The sequence below is a fragment of the Anser brachyrhynchus genome, assembly GCF_964034855.1.
Source record: "Anser brachyrhynchus genome assembly, chromosome: 2".
Classification (NCBI taxonomy): Eukaryota; Metazoa; Chordata; class Aves; order Anseriformes; family Anatidae; genus Anser; species Anser brachyrhynchus.
This window is the reverse complement of record NC_137695.1, coordinates 140,981,935-141,002,448: the sequence shown is the minus strand read 5'-3', so window position 1 is coordinate 141,002,448 and position 20,514 is coordinate 140,981,935. Positions and strand designations below refer to the sequence as shown.

At 38.1% G+C, this 20,514-nt stretch overlaps 1 protein-coding gene across 2 annotated transcripts in view; it reads left to right on the top strand.

Annotated features, from left to right (window-relative positions):
* The window catches only part of DPYS (dihydropyrimidinase), a 33,603-nt gene extending 14,927 nt beyond the window's left edge, over positions 1-18,676 (top strand). The window contains exons 5-10 of one of the 2 annotated variants that reach the window (XM_080580689.1): positions 1,348-1,504; positions 2,475-2,616; positions 4,507-4,649; positions 14,139-14,346; positions 17,056-17,161; positions 18,543-18,676. In XM_080580689.1, the coding sequence (XP_080436815.1) occupies positions 1,348-1,504; positions 2,475-2,616; positions 4,507-4,649; positions 14,139-14,346; positions 17,056-17,130 (725 nt within the window). In that variant the 3' untranslated portion in view covers positions 17,131-17,161; positions 18,543-18,676. The remainder of the gene's footprint in view (positions 1-1,347; positions 1,505-2,474; positions 2,617-4,506; positions 4,650-14,138; positions 14,347-17,055; positions 17,162-18,542) is intronic. The other variant, XM_080580690.1, reaches the window with a different exon arrangement.
* Positions 18,677-20,514: the final 1,838 nt, after the last annotated feature.

Sequence of the window (20,514 nt, the reverse complement as noted above, 5' to 3'; positions counted from 1 at the left end):
GTCTTGAAACCTTGGAGAAATAACTGTAGAACTTCAGATCTTAATGTGTCCTCAGAAATGGTACGAGGCCTTCTTGCAAGTCTAGCACAGAAAATTTAAGAAATGACACCACAGTGGGAAATATTTTTACAAGAACTGAGCTCCTCAGAAGCTACCTATGCAAGTGTAGCAGCTCACGGAAATACCAGAACCTAATGCACAGCAAGAAATCTGCAACGGTTTGCTTTGTTGTTTTCCAATAGTACAGGTGAATACCTAGCTTACACTCAGACAGAAAAAAAATGCTGTCTAGTAGCACCAAGCAATGACCAGCTGGGGTAATGTAATGATAGTTTTAATAAAAATTGTCTGTGGTCACTAGAGTGAAATCTGAGATCCATCATAAGATGCACACTGTTTGCAGAGAGCTGGGGCAGGAGAAAGCTCTTGCTAGAATCCAGCAGAGGCTGCCTTTAATAAGCACCAAGCAGCCTATGAGTGGGTGTGTGAGGTCCTAGCTTGCTCTGGTTCTTCAGAGACCATCATGGTCAGTTGACATTATCTTCTCTCACATACAGAACAAAGTGGCTGGACCACCTCTTCAGGGAAGGAAATATTTTGTTTAATCTCCTGTCTTGTTCTGATGAGTTTCAAGCCCGTGTTTCCTAGGAGAAACAAACAAAAAAAAAAGTGTTAAAATGTATTAGTTCTATCCAAAAGCTAACAGCTGGTTTTGACTGGGGTCCTCTTCTGGAGAAATCTAGAGTACTGTGCCAAGTGGAATTAAAGTTTGGGGAAATAACTTTTAAAATTAAAGTATTTATATTTTTTTTATTTTGGAAATGTTTTTACACTCTTTAGATTTATGTCTGGTGCCACATTTTTTTCCTGGATAGCATGCCTGCAATTATAGCCTGACAGTTATAAAGGTCTGTTTGATGTATCTATTGACTCACATTGTTACATCATCAATAATTTCAGAACACCAAACAGGTGCTACCAAGAAATATATGGATCTTGAATGTAATTAATGCAACTGAGGACTGTGTTCCTTTTGAAATTTCAATCACACACCTAGTAAACAATGTGTAAAACCCATTATAATATATCTGTCAACAATTTAATTAAAAATCTTGCCAAAGCAATGCTCTTTTGAGAAAATATATTGGGAAATCACCAGCAGAATATTCAGAACAGAAATGCTGTGTTATAGCTTAGTTCATTATGTTCCTCCATATGTTGGTGTTTAATTTGAAACATTCATTCAAATTCAAATCCATTACAACCAAAAAGGTCTGAAACAGGAAAAATACGAGATATGCATTTTTATGTTATTTGATGATGATACTATTCCTTTGCATTTTTCAGGAAAGGTGGTTTATGGGGAGACTATTGCTGCTTGTCTTGGCACTGATGGTACCAACTACTGGAATAAAGACTGGGCTCATGCTGCAGCACATGTCATGGGACCTCCTCTGAGACCAGATCCTTCTACTCCTGATTTCCTCATGAACTTACTGGCCAAGTAAGCAGATGAACAAATCGTGACAGCTGATGCCCAAATACTCAGCAAATTTTTTTCTGAGTGTGTAATAGCAGGTTGATGCCCTGGAGATTTTCTAAGTACAGAATGCAAAATATTATCAGGAAGGAGAAATGGAGGTGAAACCATAGATAAAAATATTTTTGTTACAGAAATTAGAAACTGTTCAGATTTTGTTTCACTAAACTCTTGTGGCCTTCTTTCCCCACCTGATTGTAATCAATAAGCCTTGCCTTGCTAGTTCTGCAGCAAAAAATGAAACATAACCAGGGGGATAGTAAGCCTGTATGTTGGTGGGAAATTTGTAAAAAGTGGTCACAGCTAGAGGTTCTGGTTTTTGTTGTCAACTTGTTTTTTCACTTGAAATTTGGATGCTACATAAAAACTAAGCCCTCTCTCTTCTGAAGGCAGATATGTCTTGTCCACTTCATACTATCTGCTTCGGAAGGAATTATGAACAGAAGTATCCTTCAGATATCTGCAGTTAATGAAATGTGGTTTGCTGGTATATTACTTACCAACAAACCCTAACTCCACAGAAGAGCTGAATTTGACATAAGAGTCTTTGAATGTATGCCTGAACACAGTCTGACTGGTGGTAGTACAAATCTGGGTTAACTTCACAGGGAGTGACACAATCCAAAATTGCTCTAAGTGAGGATGACATTGAATCTTTTGCTCTGGGCAAAGTGGGACAGTCCTGCATTTGTGGGACACCTTTGACACATCCAAATTAAGTGTGGTTTTGGTGCTTAGTGTCTTCCACAGGCTTTCTGAAGAGAAATTGGCTGTCACTGTTAAACTACTCTTAGAGGTTGGAACAGAAGACAGGCTTACAGGGTATTAACAGTTTTTCCTTGCAGAAAGGATGGCTGGATCTACCCGGCAGATTTTCTTGTGTGGCACTGTCTGGTACATGATCCAGTTCATAATGTATTTTGTTTCTCTGTAGTGCTGACCTGTCTGTGACAGCGACTGACCATTGCACTTTCGACATATGCCAGAAAGCTCTGGGAAAGGATGATTTCACCAAAATCCCTAATGGAGTGAATGGTGTGGAAGATAGGATGTCAGTCGTATGGGAAAAAGGCGTTGTAAGTATATCGAGATATCTGAACAAGGAGGTAATTATTATCTCCAACAAAATATAACCTTTCAGCAGAATCAGCTCCTTAGTTTTATCAAATGTATTTATTACAGGATAACTCCTTGATCAGAGACCATAACAGGGTCCTCACTAACTCACACTTTGTGGTCCTGGGAGATGGAAAAGGATTCTCGCTGCTTAAAAAATAGCACGTGAGAATCATTTCCATTGTTTATCAGCAAAGGACTGCTGTTGTTTCAGTGTTAGGGCACAGTGGTTGGAGAAGCTTCCACAGTGGGTGTCTGCCTGGCAACTTCTATTTTGTGTTTTCAAGCAGAGGAAACAAGCTAGAGATATGAAATGCTCCTCTTATTTATGTCTCAGTCATGTGGTGTGATGAGATGAGTACCTTCAAGTCCCATTGACTGCAGATATTCAGTGCCATCATGAGAATGTTCAGTGCTTCTCAGGATAATGTCCTTTAGCCTCTAAACAAATACAAATATGAAGGCTAGTGGCCAGGATTTTTGGATATGGAGTAGTCTTGTGGGGGAGGATGTGGGCTAATCTGAAGAGGGATCTGCCATGTACTGGGTGTTATGATTGCTCTGGCTGATACAGTACTCTCAAGTTCTGGAGACTCGTTAAACTTTTTTTTTCATTAAGTTCTCTCGCAGCAGGGAAGGATTCTGGTTATGCACTACAAAGTATATTTATTTGTCATAGTAAAGTTATCTACCTTACACAGTTGGTAAGGAGGTGTTTCAGAATCTCTCTTATTTATCTCTGTTTGGAATTCAGCTCCCATTTGTGTGTACGAAGATGACATCTGTCTGTCTTCACCTTTGGCATATCTCTAGTGAGATTTTTTGTGGTGTAAACTGTAATATAATCTGATCTGTGGTTAGTGTGAACATAAGACTTAAATATGTACATCAATGCTACTTTTAAACAGCATGTCCTGTTGGGCAAGGTAGTTTTTCAAAGGATTCTTCAGTCAGTAATATCCTCCATCTTCTTATTTGTAAAATATTATACAGCTGTGAGAATTTATCTGGAAAGATTCCCTCCCTTTCCACTCACTGTTATTTAGAATAACAGTGTTCACCAGCTTCTAAAGCTTTTCTTCTCCAATGACTGCTCACAGACAACCATGCAAACATGGTTTTATGACATTCAAATTCCTATACTGGCCTATGCACACCATTACTGCCAATGTAGCTGGCTTTCTAAGCAAACAACAGTCACAGATAATGTAGTTACGTAGCAGTGACCAGTCTTGAAACACATGTGTATCCATTCTTGTTTGCCATTTTGATGATATGTCTCACTCACAAATCTGTCTTTTATACTTCTCAATCTCAAATATTTACTGAAGAGTACTACCCTCTGCATTATTGCTGCAGAGGATTTGCAAATCTCCTTTTCTATGTTATGTACCATGCCTTGCCTCTCCCTTCTGAGTTTTCACATCCACAGTATTAGTCAGTCTGATGTCCGCATTTCTTTAATACTGTATCACAATTTTCCAAAACCATGATACTCGTGAAATGTTGTCTCCTGAGGAAACTGCTGAACAGGACCACAGAGTAAAAGCCAGCTAAATAAATCCAATTCCAATTGACTTTTAACTATATTCACAGCTTTAAAGTTGTCTTTTTTTCCCCCTTTTGTTATGAGGTAAACTAGTATAAAGTTAGTATTCAGTGAAAGTACATTGCAGAAGGTGCATCAGAGACAAATAGATATTTTTCTTCTAATCTCTTCAGTAAATCGATGTGGTGTTGTGATTTTGGCAGAAAGCTGTCACTCATCCCAGCCTTTTCAACAATAAAAGCATTTTTTTCATCCCTTATTTTAAAAAGTAATGAGTTTGCTTTTGTGTACTGTTCTTCAGCACAGTGGAAAAATGGATGAAAACAGATTTGTAGCTGTTACCAGCACAAATGCAGCAAAAATCTTTAACCTTTACCCAAAGAAGGGGAGAATTGCTGTAGGTTCTGATGCTGACATCGTAATTTGGGATCCCAAAGCTACCAGGTATGTATGCGTAGTTGTTTCCTTCCATCCAACCTCTCTGTAGGAAACAATATCTCAAAGCATTTGCATAGCAATAAGCCTTTAGGTGAGAGTTTATGGTGTTTTTCAACAGCATTTGATGAGAATTATTTACAGGTTATTTATTTGTCTCCTACAATAGTGTATGTAAGTAGAGATCCTTGATCTCTAGATGGAAATAAAAAAATAATAAATCACCTGAATTGCTAAGTGCAAAAATAGCAAGATCCATACATTATACTACCAGTGCATGGTATCCTAACAGTAAAAATAGCCACTTTAGGATCTTAGAGTAACTCTGCTAAGTGTTTGAGTATGTTCAGCTTCCTTCCACTGCAAAAAGCAGAGAGAGGAGCCTGTGTTCCTGAAGAGTGACCCATTACAATCTTGTGTTTTGAGCTTAGAGCTACTTCAGACATATTCAAAGGTAGTCAGTATGGTTGGTGAAAGTGTGGGGTCCTGACCTTCTAATGCTTCTTCCTAGCTGATTTCGCAAATAAAGTGGTAGACTGCGCCATGAGTGAGCTTAGGTTTGAAGCTGTACTTGCTTACACTTTTATTTAAGGAGTTTTCTGGATTTGTGCACAGGCTAGAGTAGAGCTTGTCACACCAACAACATGTGCACAAAAGTTATGCTGATCTCTCATCCTACGTGACCTGATGCCTTGGTATATTTATGCTACAAAGGACATGCACTGTCTTTTTGTGAGCCTCAACTCATACAGCACACTGTGCACTACAGCCGATTCCTGTCTTCAGGTATATTCACACCATCAGCCAGATCCATAATCAGGCCACTATAAATATCTCAAGAATCTCTCTTGGGTATTTCTCTGGCTCTTATAGCTATCCTGGTCTTGTCTAAACTGCATGGAAATGGTTTGAGAGCAGGCTGTCACAGAGACATCACTGGGGGAGGTGCTTTTATCAGCTGAGATGCCCATGGGTTGCGCATGTACATCTCCACTGTTTGACCTCCAAGTAGATCACCTTAAATCTGCGAGCGTTAAACAGCTGTGCCCTACCTCTGACTGACCACATTCTGCCCCACACATGCCAGCAGCAGGTCAGGAGGTGTGCCAGGCTGTTGCTTTGGTCTCAGGCTTAGTTCTAGCAAGCAGCGTGAGCATACAACTGCTCTGAAGGCACACACTGACTCTGCCAGTTGAAATTACTTCGCTGGTGTCATCTAAACAGTGGGTAAAACCCATATAAGAAAGCAATCACAAATCCCAAAGCTCAACACTTTGTGGGGTGCTGAGCATGATGACAGCATAGCCAGCTTTCGTCGAGGTATCACAGTGTTTGGTGTTCCTAAAACTTGAGCTGTTGTAACTCATAGATGGCACTAGATTTTCAGCCTTTGATTTTAAAAGAGAATTGAAGACTCCTCTGATGGTAGAGGAAAGTTTGGAAACATAACTGGGCAAATTGGAGGCTCAGAAACCAAACGGAGATAAAAAGCCCTTATCCTAGATTTACCTTACACAAATGAAATTTTCCTCACCAATCTGCTAGATCTTGAATTTTTGATAATGAAATTTCAAAATTTTCACTCATTTCAGCATGCTCATGAGTAGCAAAAGCATGTAAAGTGACAGGAAAAAACATTCTGTGTTTTGAGCGGCAAAGCTTGAGGACATGGAGGTTGCTTTGCAGAAGTCCCACCAAAAAAAACTGGCAATACCAGCAAAAGAAGTTTCAGGATTGTCAACCCCAATCAACACAGAGGCCTGCCCAGTGCTGGGTCAGAGAGATTTTGCTGCTGGGTATGGAATGGTTCATGTATATTATGCCTTCTGGCATGTTGAGCAAGCATATTTTGAGATACTAGCAATGAGCTATTTCAGGACAGTGGAGCTACGAAGTCTGATTTAAAAAAAAAAAAAAAAAAAAGGATTCCTTTCTGAACTCACTTCTACTCTGCCTGAGGACAAATGAAACTAGTAGGATAGCAGAGTTCTGACATTATTCTCAAGGTGCTTTGTCAGCTCTTAAAATTCTTTATCCTTTTCCCTCCCAGGCATTCCTTCTGCCTCCCTTCACTCTCTCCTGAGTACTATCATGGCGTTTTGCCCACTGCAGCTGTGAAGATACAGTTTTTCTTTAAATATTTTTTTCAGAATAAACTGTATTTTCTTACTGAACAAGCTGATTTTAAGTTGAACTGATACTTTTTTTCCTCCTCCTGATCTGGTACTGTTCCCATTGTTTATCCCTTTGGCTTCGCTGGAAACAAGCCACTGTGCAGGTACAATTGTGTGAACTATATGAGTAAGTATAAATAAATCTAGTCCTTGTCTATTCATTTCACTATAAATCCTGAAGAGGGCACAAACAGTCCAGCAGAAAAAACAGATCTAGCTAACAGACTTCAACCATTTAATGTATTACACAAGGTGCAACCTCGTATGCTGTTATTGCATCTGGGTAGTAATTTTCGATATCAGGATAGGCTTGTTCCTCTGTCTTGCAAACTCCTTTCTGTTTTGAGCATGACTATTTTTCTTGTCTGTAAGTCTAAATCTTCTAAGAGAGGAGAATGTAGTTTTCTAGTTCTGGCTTAATGCTGTGTTGCTGCAGTCTTAAAATGCTGGCTGATATTAGCTTAAAGAATTAGGCAATTGCTGAAGTATTGTTGTGAAGAACTGGTATTACCACCGTCTGGCAGAGGAAGCCTATAGGGAAGATTCTAAAGTCCTTCTGTAAGATAGTGAAGCTCTTCAAAATGCAAAAACTTAAGTCACTGCAAAATCAGTTGCCTTTCTCCTTCGACATCATTGCACAATAGCAACATGATGGCTACTGTCTGGGCATTCAGGGTGTTCCCTTTCAATGTGGCAAAAGCTTAGTGAATTCAGCCCTGCAATCTGGGAGCAGTTGCTATTCAAGGTTCCACTTCCAGCATTCTGCTGCTTTTGCTGAGATTTTATTTATATAGCTTATCTTCACTGACTGGCCTATTTCTGTAGGCTTTGCTGGTAATTTTTGCAGAAAATAATGTATGAACAACTGTATGAGAAATTACTAGTGTATTTCAGGGCTTCCAAATACTGGTTTTAGGATGTCCACATGAAAGCAAGCAGTGTTGGAAAGAAGCACTTTAAATGTATAAATTCATTAGAAATTGCATTATAAAAGATGGGTTGTGAGTTCTGACAGGTTAGGTCTATTTCTCAGCTTCCTTATAGTCCTTGCATATTTATTTAAGAACACACAAATTCTGAAGAGACCAGTTGTTATTTTGCAGCCATGTGTTACTAAACATCATCTTGTGGACCTCAACACTCGCAGCAACCCAAGTACAGCCTGTGCACACACGACTGTTTTGTGAGAACTCACTGGGAAAAAAAAATCAGCAAGTCAGTGTCCTCTATAGCTGATACTTTTGGTTATTTGAAATCAAGTGAGAATACAAAATCTCTAGGGTTTGTTTCAGAAATGTTAGGCAAGGAATCTAAATGCTGTGGTACCCAATTCAGACTGTGGCAAGAGCTGAACATCCCTTGTAAAGTAGGGGCAGAAGGCAGTAAACATCGCAGAAGAGACGCTCAGCTCCTGGCTGTTATTAGGACTCAATAGACTCACTGTAGCCTGTTCAGAGCCTTGCAAATAAGCTGTGGATAAAGCCCTGAAGGCAGGATCAGAACAAAATTTTAAAACATCCACAGACATTAAAAAAAAATCTCAAATGGGATTTAACTGTCAAAGTCCAGTTAAATTATCAAGCTACTTTATAACAATATGCTGTCTGAGAAGCCCTACTCACCATTTATTTTCCATTTACCAAATATAGCCTAAAAGTTAGGCTACCTTTGAATGTCAAGGCAGAGTTTCCTATGCAGGTAGCAGTCTCTCACCTCATCCTCTTTTGGCTCCTCTGGGGTGGCCCTCCTGGGCCCTCGTCTCATTTGCAGACAGGTCTTCAGCCTCAGAAGCTTAAGCGGGGACAAGTTACAACATTTAAAGACTCTATGCCAAGCAACTGCCTGTAATTTTTCATACAGTGCAAGAGGAAAAAAAAAAAACAAGTTGTTAGCAGATGATTAGAATGAATAATGCTGTGACTGTATTACTCTTTTGATGAATGAGCATGATATTGAATACTGAGTATATGGATAACTGCATCTAGACTCAATTAGGGAAAATGAAATAATGTTGCATACAAATATGTGTGCATAGGACAAGTAAGTTCTGGCATTTTCAGTAGCTTTTCTTTTGCACAAGTACAAGCCTGTGTATGCATGAATGTACGCTATTTCACTAAAATCATGGAGTTCCTGTCAAAAGCCTGTTATCTCAGACCAATGGAACATGGAGAAGGAAACAATAGGCACAAACTAAAATGCAAAATGCAGGAAAATCCGTTTAAACATAAGAAAGAACTTTTTTTTTTTCTGTTTTTTTTTTGGGGGGGGGGGTGATCAGACACTGAAAAAGGTTACCAATAGAGATGGTGGAGTCTCCATCCTTGGAAGTATTCAGAACCTGCCTGGGCACACCCCTGCTGTGCCAGACCCTGACCAGAGCATGAGGTTGGAATAGATGATCTCCAGAGATGCTTTCCAATTTCAATGCCTCTGTGGTTCTGTGAACTGTAACAAAATAAGTCTATCAGAGAGCATGATGTATGTTTCCCTAGTAACTTGCTGCCTCACAAAATGTCAGCTGCTCTCTTTAGAGAACTGAATCTTAGAAATGTTACCAAGAAGAAAAAAAAAAAAGAAAAAAAAAAGATTCTTTCTTATTTTCTCCTTATATAAGCTTACCTTTTTCTCCTGTGATCACTTCCAGATCTTCTTTAGTCATTGAATACTCATTTGTATTTTCCTCTCTATCCTTTCCTGCAAGCTTAATTTCTCATTACTGTTTTCCTTCCTGCCCATTATATAGTTTGACAGTTTCCACTTCCATCCCATATCAACTTGTAGTGATTGATAGGAACAAACTGATGGTATTGTTGATAAATGAGTTGCTTACCATAATCAGAAAAATCATTCTGTTGTCATTCTCTGCCCATCTTAACATGATGTATCTTAGGAGATATGAATGCATTAAATAAAGATCCCATCCCTCAGATATGTCTCTCTGACAAGGAGCTCCTAAACATTAACATCCTGCCTCTGCTTGTAACTGTTATTTTGTCCACAAATCCCCTCACTTCAGATAGCTACTCAAAGACAATGCTTATTTAGGCATATTTTTAAGAGGTTAGGGATACAACTTTACTAATAGTTGCCTACATAAGATGGTACGTGTAGTTATAACAATTCATTAATTGTAAAGTAGGCCATGGGCTTTTTAATCCACATCATAGGCTTTTAACAAGCAGTTTGCACATAGATTTTAAGGTTTTCTTCTTCTTCTTTTTCTTCTCTATATTCCTCTCCTTCCCTTTTCTTTTTAATACTTCTGTCTCTTTAACAAAGTCCAACTTAATTATCTTTATAAATGAGTGGTGTCTCAGGACAGCACAGGAAGGTGAACCAGAGATTTATTTTTGTCTAGAGTTTAGAAAAGCAGGTTAACAATATGGAGAATGCAAAGGCAGATGAAAGTAATGTGAAGGGGCAGCTCACAAAGGCTGATATTAACCTCAGCAAACTGGCATTTCTCACCTGCCCCCAGCTCTGAAAAGCTTAGAGATACTGCACTGTAAGCACTGGGAGAAGTTGCTTACATCTGAAATACTCACTCTTACATAAGTTGGTTTTCTATAGCAACTGTCTGCAAAGCAGTTGTTTTCTCTTCAGCAATGGACTCGGGTCATTTTAGCTGCCTTTATTCCTATGTTTTCACTTAATTAAGTAATTATAAAATCTGTGTCCTCCATCTACTGAGGTGTTCAATAGCTATTCTTGCCTCAGGGCTGTTGACTACAGAATCCCTTCATATTCCTGTGCCTGGAATTTTTAAAGAAAACTGTGTGAAGTATGCATCCAGTTCCCATTAAAAGTAATTAAGTTCTTCATTTTCATATGCCCCTCTTGAAAACTACAGTGATCCAGTCCTCACAGCAGTCAAAGTTTAGGTCCTGGAGCTCACTCTAGTCCGACAGATCCACCTTCACTGGGCTGATGTAGCTTTATTTCCTACGCATTATGAGGGGTAGAAGATACCTTGTAATGTCAAGATTGCTTCCCTTCATCCAGTTGCCCCTCTTGCCTGACTATAACTTACTATATAGTATTTCAGGCTCTGACTGAGGCATAGACATGTTTGTGATGCTCCTAGGTTGCGTTTGACTTGAAATGTAGTCTAATACCCCTAACTCTTTACAAAGATTCAGGGCTTACCAAAGGCCAATATTTTGAGCTGACCACTTGTACTGCCTTGAATTTCACCCTACAGCTTTCTGCATTAGTCTAATATGATGCTCTCTTCTAAATTTCAAACGTCAGTTTGTAGTTTATTTAGATATAATATCCTAGGATTGGCTGTAAAGTCTTTTATCACATACAGAATAAATAAATACAAGATTACCAGTCACTGAATTATCAAGCACACAGAGAAAATTTGATAATCGATCTTTGACTATAAAATAATTTCTTCTTGACTGCAAACAGTTGGACAGAAGCACTGGATTGAAAAAAAAAAAGGACAATCTCAGAAGCATGTCTTCTTTTGTACTAGGGGAATATCAATTTTTTTATTGATAGCCTGAAATCTCTTTGAAAGACAGGTGTATCAAAAGCAGCTGAAGTGAATTAAATGAAAACACTGAGATAAGTAGGAACAAAATAGAGCCTGATGTCTCTGCAATATCCTCCTCATATAGAGTTTTCTTCCAAATATTCAAGTTATCATTCTGATCTCTTTCCATTTGAGGAAGGGTTGTTTGGAACAAGAGTCTCAGTAGTTTATCATGAGAATTAGAGAATTTTAGGAAATATATAAAAAAATTGTCATTTGGGTTTCTGAAACCTGGAGTCAGAATCTGCTTTCTCATGTTAAGTAACCCATTATGTCAGACATTGCTTAGGATGTTAGAGGCAACTGTTATGTTCTACTTCACTATGGTGTCAGTCTTACTTTCTCAGATTATAAATAGTTGCTAGTGTACTTGTCATTAGTTGAGGGTCAATAGTATTCAAACTTTCAGAGCAAACACTGGAATTTCACTAAGTTTCCCAGCAAGCTGCCTTTTACTGAAATGGCTGATATAGCAGAAAACAGTGTGTGGCATAAGGTTGTTGAGTTGTGAGCTCCAGATCCAAGCATACTGTCTTCGTTTTAATTCATTGCTCACTTCCTACTTGAAACTTTCCCTGCCATTGGTAATGTCAAATAAAATTGCTAAAAACCTAAATGCAGATGAGTTTTGGTGAGCTCCATCAGGGAGACTGCACTTCACCTTCAGAAAGAGTAGCAAGAGTAAATCTTGGTTCAACAGAAGAGTTATAAATGATTTCTATACAAGTTGGTTGTTGAGACAAGCTATGGGAAATCTGTTTTGTCATATTGCAGGGTTTACCTGTACCAACGGATGTCTCTTTTAAATGCATTAACTTCCGTTAGTTTTGTATCTTTTTTTGAAGGACATACTTACCTCTGAGGCACGTTTACTACCAGTGATCCTGCTCTAGCACATTTAAACAGCTCACATGTTGAGCTGAAGGATCTTGCTTATTTTTCTGTTCATTTGCTCAAAGTACTTTTTCCATTTTCCTTTTTGCATCCCAGTGCTTGTGTGCAAATAGATATGATGTATACCCAGAGAATGCTCAAGATAATTATATTACAGTTGTTCTTACTTACTGTTCTAGCAATTGGACCCATAAGTGTAATGCAATAAGCTGGAGAAATATGTTCACCAGCTCTTTGCAGAGCTATTATAACACCCATGGATAAACTTGTTCAACAGTATTCATAGGACCAGTGAATACAAGAGAGGTCTGACTTCCATTGCTTGCTCTTTCCACTGTGACTCTGCAAGATGATGCTGATCCTGGAGAGCAGGCAGGCATAAGTTTTCTGTCCAAGCTGCTCTGAATAAGGAAAAGTTTTTATTCCTATCGGCAGATTGGCCATAGAGAACATTTTTAGATATACAGCATTTGAAAAGTTAGTTGCCACTGAGATTTAAATGTACTTAACTTAAATTTAAATTTACCTTAGTTCAATGTAATGATATGAAAGGCAAAATATGTATCTTTCCAATAATTATAACTAATCACTTGAAATATTTGATACTTGATTACCTTTGAAAATGGTGTACTTCAAGAAAGATAAAGATTTTGCTGTGGTTTTCTCATTTTAATAAATATGTTAATTAACGTTTTTAATAATTCTTATCCAAATAGATTGATATTTTGATCTATTAGTATTTCATATTAGTTTTTATTTTGAAAATTCTTTAGAAAAAGAATTCTTTAGAAAAAGAAAAGACGTAATCATTGGAATAATGTTAGTGTTATACATTCATGATAGTTTTTTTACCATGTGCACATATTCCCATTCTGGAAAATTCTGACTGCTCACCAAAAAAACATCCTTCCTTTCAGAAATTACAGATGGTAATAGAAATATAAACTTTACAAATTAAAAAAAAAAAAAGATTGGAAATAGGAAGCTAATAAAAGTAATTAAATTTCAAAATCTTGTGACATTTTAGATACAGTAGATAGTAAGTAGCTCAGTAGGGAAAATAGATAGTAAAGGAAGTATACGCAGTCTGCACTTCCAAATACTAATGTCAGCTCTAGTATTAATTGTCTTTAATGTAGCCAGTTAGGGTTGGAGAAATTTGCCAGAAAAATGGTGAACATAAAGAATGAGGTCTACACATAAAAAAAGCAATGATACCATAGCTCAAATTAATACTGTTGAGGTCTAAAATTATAATTTCCCTAGTACCCTTGGAAGAAAAATATGCAGGAGTGTGATGTCATTATTATTAAACAGCATAAAGATATTTGGGCTGTCAGTCACTGGATCAGTCCAATTCACTTTAAAAGTTACCAAAATTCATTACAATCTACCGACTTTCCAGTGAAATAGTCTTTGTCTTATTTATGAGTTACAATCTTTGAAACACTGCAACCATACTTTTCAAACTTGAAATTGCAGGTAACTCTAGCTAAAGTGTTAGAGCTTTTTCTGGCCTTATTGTACACAGATATTTGCTTGACAAGGCAGAATACAATAATTTTATTCAAATAAATATTATAACCTGATTTTTTTTTTATTTACTAATCTTTTTCTAGTGGAAACTTTTGTGTTTCAAGGCTACAAAGTTCTGTCCTTTTGACTCTCTCTTCATTCTTTTGGAATGCAATTACTGTTCAATGAAATGTTAATGCTCTATTCTATTTTTACAGCTGTTCCATGATGTACTCTGCAATGTCATAGTTTAATAATGCTGCTAAATTTTCTTCCTCTATCAATTTCTTAAAATTTCATAATGAAATACAATGCGAAGTTTGCAGTAATTTCCGTGGTTTTTTGTTTTTTTTTTTTATGTAAACACAGGACAATATCTGCAAAGACGCATCACCAGGCCAACGACTTCAATATATTTGAAGGAATGGTCTGCCATGGAGTCTGTGTTGCAACAGTTTCAAGAGGGAAAGTGGTTTATGAAGGCGGAGTTTTCAATGTCACAGCAGGAGAAGGCAAATACGTCTCCCGTCCACCATTCCCTCCATATGTCTACAAACGAGTCAGGCAGCGGGAGAAGGTTAATTAAACTAATAAATCTCCGTAATGCTTTCTAGAACATGAGGATAACTAGCTCTTGGGAACAGAGGTTTGGGGATTCAGTGGTAATTTCCCTTACTAATCAAAATATGCCAAGGTGGGAGGAAATAAAACTAAGGGGACTCAATTTTTATTGCTCTTCATATTACAGAGAAATATCATAGACAAGTTCCTGCTCTCAGGGTAGCTGGTACAGCTTGTAGAAAAAGTCTGGGTACTTTTAAAAATAAGTCCCACTTGCAATAACATTGGACAAAATATTTTGCTCATGGGTAATCTGACTACCTGCTAGATTTAATCACTGATTTTACTACAAATCACAGAGGCTCAGCATCATGCTCAGGGATAGAACTTACACTGGAGGAAGAGATCAATAGTTTTCTAACTCTTCCATGGATCAGATATTTAGAGCTAAGCCCTGTAGAATGCTGAACATTTGGCTGTGTTCCAGCAACAATGTGTTAAAAGCTGAACAAGTGCAAAGTGATGGACCAAGTTTGCTGTTCAAGCTCTTGTTCAATCTTTTTTTGAAGAGAAATTTTGCAAAAGACATGCAGATTGAATTTTCAGTGCCTATTTTCCATGCTGGCACATGTGAAGAATATTTTTGAGGCCTTAATGTTGCTTATTATGGGTAGGATTTTCAAAAGCACCCAGACAATATCTCAAAGTCACAATCTGAATCAGTAGAATTCACTGCAGGATCTAAAAGTTGAATTAGACAAGCATTCATGCGAGAGCTGGCTCTTTAAAATACTTCCAAGATAATACTGTGCATTACATCCTTCTGTTGTCTTGTTGGACTACAAAAGGCATGTCAAAATGGCTGAGGCTTTCCTCCAAAGACAGCACTTTCCCAGGAGCTGGTGGGGGCTGTCTGCAAGTTGATAGGCATAATACACTTCAGTGGATAGGCAGGGAAGTCCGTTCATGAGCATGCAGTTTTTCCCTGGGAACTTAGAACAAGAAACAGAAGATTGCATATTTGGGCTTTCCGAGCATAAAAGAACACATTTTTGTACCAGTACCAATCAGTGTAAATTAGATAAATTGGAGGCATTTTCACTTACATTTTGTCAGCATCTAACTATATTGATTATACTTTGTCTCTTATTTTGAAACCAAATTTCTTGTTTAAATCTGTCACACCTTTTCAGTGTGAATGAAGGTTCATGTTTGTGGGAAAAATGAAAGAAAAAAATCTGTTCCTGGACTTTCCAGGCCTACTGCATGAGTGAACCAGTACCCCAAACTGTGAATTTTTCTGGAGAAAAGATCTTCCCTTTCCATGGAACATTTAGTTGAATTGAAACAATTGCTCCAAAGGCCATGCAGTTCCATGGCCAGTTGCAGGATAAGATTGTCACAAGCTAAACAGTGAGAACTCCTCATCTACAGTAGAATTATTCTGCATTTTTAATCTGGATAGATTCTTGTTGCTGTATTCCTCTCATCCTTTGGGTCTGTCTTCAGTGGGATATGTCATACACAAAGTTCAATGTGACTGTGAATCTGTTTAATCCACCAGACATTGAAAATGTTTGGTACTTTGTTAATGAGGGCTGCTTATTATTATTGCACTTTCTTTGTTGTGTAATGTTGGTCCCTTTAACTTTAAATGCAAAATAAATGCCATGTAATGGTAATAGAAGCTAGCTATTGAAACCAGATTTGTACCGGCATTACATCAGCAAAAAGTTAGGACATTCCTTTTCATGTAAGAGAACATGATGCAGTTATTGAACGATAATTAGGTGCTTCCCTAAGCATAGCTAAGTTGTAGTGACTCCAGACCCTGGCATCTCTGCTGAGGCATCATATCCCATGCTAGAAGAAGATTAGTACCAAAACTAAACTAAAATTTAAGATAAATTTGGCAATCCTAGAATTCTAAAAGACTTCAGTGAATGTTGTCATTTCTATTTCTAATCAAAGCTAGGGAGAATTTTTCCATAACCAAAACATCAAGTGCAAAACGTTTTCAGAAGTGATTTTTCAACCAACTCAACCTCCTGTAGTCAGCATCTGGGATGGCGGATGGAAGATACCCACATAAGGCAGGAGTGGCTTTGTTTCATTTATGTTCATTTAACTCTCTTATCTGTACTAAGAGCATCACTGGGAAATGTGATTACCTTAATGAAGAACAGGCTTACAGTGTGAACAGGCAGTGAGTCAGCTATTCTGGAGAGCTGCTCAGGTCTATTTGCTCTGTACTTCTTCCCCCTGGGATATCCTGATGAGTAGCCGAATGAATATATATATACATACATATGGAAACAAGCAAATACTGCAGATAAGTGGTGTTTTTTGTTTTGTTTTGTTTTTTAATTTATTTATGTGGCATAATCTCTGTGATTTTGCCGCTCCACGAAGTGTTTGAATGAAGGGAGGCAGAAGCATCAACAAAATGAGGTGAAACATGGTCTGTTGCTTGTTAGAAAAACGGTTTTAGTGTTCTTTTGTTACAGTGATGAACAGACTGAACCACCTGCCTCCTGATGAAAATTGAGAACTGAACATTTTAGTTTGAATGTAAGGAACATTTTCAAAAGAAAATTTTGATGGAATCATTGGGTAGCATAACATTAAAAGCTGGGTTATATCAGGACTGCTATTCTCATTGTGTAGAGTTAGCAATTACAGGAAGACAAAATAATACTGAAAGGTTTGAAATGCTTCATTGCAGGTCTGTCAGCCGGTTCCTGTTAAGAGAGCACCATACACAGGTCTGGTCTCAACTACACCCATCACACCAAAATAATAGCTGCATTCCCAAGGTTTGGTTCTTGCAGGTAACTGTCTATTTTGATTAGTGAAAACTACTTTACTTAATGCTTCTCTGAAATTTCAAGAAAAGTGCAGCAGGCCTTCTGACGTGTGACACGCTTGTCTGAAATGAGCCCTCTCATAAAAATGAGTGGCAGCTCGGGTATGGAAAGCCTCTTTCTGACTGGAACCCCATATAAAAATTTCCACTGAGAGCACAAATGAATTTTAACTGTGAAACTGAGAAATGGGTATGAAGGCCCACAGAAAAGCTGAGCTCAGTTAGGCCATCCCTTTTGAAGCAGCAGGAGTAAAAGTACAAGCCTTAGGCTTGCAATTTTACAGAAAAGCCAGAAACAGTTTGATGTAAAAAATTATATTCTCTAGTGTTCCTTTCTTACAGACAATAAATCTCCATCAATTGAGCTGTTGGGGTTAAGCTGAGAGATCGGTATTGCAAGGACAACATCTGTCTTCATGCAGTAGAGGTGCTGCAGTCAAAGCCAGTTGTGATCTGATGGATGGCTGAGCTGCTATAAGGCTCAGAGCTGCTAACAGTGCAGTAACACCCAGCATCATCCCCTCCCTCTTCACCACTGTCCACAGTGCACAGCCTGGTTATTGACATTCCCTCAAATGTGTAAGCCCTGGTGCTTGGTACATCCTTCTCTGAGTTGATGTACTTGATAACCCAACAGAAAACAAATAGCTTCCTTTTTCTGGGTTAGTTTTCTAATCTCACTCTTTAACTGTTTACAAGCTGCAGAAATGCTTCAGGAGAAAATAAAAGAGCTAGGTATGACCTTCAGAAAGCACAACTGGGGCATGATGCTGCTGTATGCCAACTGCAGCTGAAATATTTTTCTGCTACAGTAGGGGGGTTGATTATATGGGTCGGGGGTATGGTGAGTGGCAGTAAGCATGACAAAATCCAGGCTGAATTTTTGTGTGTATATAAGTACCAACAGTGAGATCAGCTAGCTTGAGAAATAAATTCCCAATAGATGGATGTAAAGCCCCAGTTCACACCTCACATAAAATGGGTCTGTTCTTGGTTTGTTCTTAATTAATGAGGACACGAACAAACCTGCAGTGCTGGGAGGGTGAAATTAGCTTTTCCACATTTCATTGTATTATTATTTTAAAGCACCCTCACAGGGAAATTCATCTAGAGCATCAGTAGCAGCAACAGAGTGCAGCGTGCTATTTGTTTTCCTCTGTCATAAGGGAGAAAGCTTTTGTAATAGAGAGGACTAAAGGCTAAAGCTGCAATAGAGTGAGGGAGAAATAATCATTCTTTCTAGCTCCTAGCACTCTTTCTCTATTATTACCTCTCTGAGTGACAAATTGCAAAGCAGAGATTTTCTTTTGAAAGATTATATCATATTGTCTTTTTCTTCTCTGTAGATAAAAGCAAATGAAAATGACCCTGCTGTCCTCACCAAAGCAGTGCATGCTGGTTCCAACAGTCAGCTCACAATCAACTTCGCAAGAGCCAGCATGAAACATCAGTAACCAATAAACATACTGGGCTTCCTGCATGAATGTTGTCTTGCAGTTTCTCTTTAAAAGAAACTTTATTATTAGAGCTGGAAACTCTTTATAGAAAATGGCATAAAAGTAAAATAATAATTACAGTTATAATGTGGCAGCATGTCTGTAGGTTCTTAAAAGTGGGTAGATTTGGGGGCAGTTCTTCTTAATATTTGTCTTTAGAGGGTATCAGTTAACTTATAAAATAAAAGCAATGAGCAGTGGCCTTTAAACATATTGCCGACATTTTTGCTCTGATAGCTCACAGGAGATGAATACTAATTTGGTAATTCATGTATTAGAAAGATCTCTGTATTTAGAGATGCAGAGAATTCTCATACCACATACTGAATTTGATTTTTCTTTTCCCCTTTCTGGAAGGGATCAGGTACAGAAAAATGTTGATTCAGGGGAACTGTCACTCTTTTAGAGCTGCTGGTACATCTCCCTACCCCTGTCTTTAAAGGAGTTCTGAATACTGCCAACTACACAGCCAAGTGTTTATCGTTATGGTCAAGTGTTTACTTTGTTATACCCTATGGAAATCTATGCTAGCCACACTGGTGAACTCATGTTCTGGCTTTATGGAGGGCTCACACTCATAACTTAAAGGCTTATGAAGTGAGGTTACCAGGGCCAGAAAATAATGCATTTTGATTTTTTTTTGATTGAAAATGTGAGTTTATTCCCAATTTAAATTGTACTTTGTGGGGGGGGGTCTGTTTGTTTTCTTGGTTGTTTTTTCTAGGATGGGATTTTTGATGGAAAAAAAAAAGAAAAAACACTCATTTAATTTATCTCATTTCTTCTTTGAGAAATTCTTAGAAGCTTCTTCTTAACCTGCATGTTACCATGTCTAGACAGGTTTTGAAACCTAGAATTCTGTTTAAAGTTGCACTTTCACATGCAAGAGCCCTTATTTTTAAGCAGTTGTCTCTGGGAAATATTTATGAGAGAAATGAGGCCAACAGAAAAACATCTGTACAGGGATTTTATTGTCCCGCATGTAGAAGCGTTATCCCTAGTTTCATGCCTAGGACCACAGCACTACAGCCTGTACTTCTGTGCAACCCATAGGTCAAACAGACACAGAAGGAAATTCATCTTTGTAAGACACACACAGAAAGGATATGATAATTACTATTATTTTTTTTAACTTGACAGTGGAAGGCAGACTTGTAGTTCCTGCTAGATCCATGGGCATGCAATGCTGTATGAACTTGTAGAAGAAACAGACTCCTACTCTAACTCAGTACTTCTTGTGTCTCTAAATAGCAAGAGATTTTTCTTTGTAAGATGATGGAGGATAATTGTGGAGATGTTCGGAAAAAGCTACCACAGGATCCCAATTCTCAGGTTGTCTTTAGGGTGAAAGAACAGCAGAACTGGGCATCCAGCACAATCACAACAACTGTTACAATGCAGTGGGGTTCACTGCTCCGTGTAGACTTCCACAGTGCAACGGCTTTTGTCCGAGTTTGTTGTCTAGTCTCTCTTTGTAATCAACAAATAGAACGAGGTGCTGCTCCACTCATCTCTGTAGCAAGATCTAAAACAGACTAGATGAACCTGTTCAGAGTTGTTCTCCTCTGGGATGAGATGAGTAGTTTTCTTGCAATGCCAATTTGTCTACACTGATTACAAAGAGGTTACAGAGTGAGGGATCTGCAGATGTCTACCCTGCAGCTGCCTTTCACTCGCCTCACCTTTGCCTCTCAGAACTGGAAATTTCTGGTAAGAAGGATGCCTGGCTTATGTTTTGTTTCATCAAGAATGCAAGAAATTTGAGAAGAGGAAAGGGGAAAAATCAGATAGGAGAAAAAATACATTTCTACTTCTAATGGTA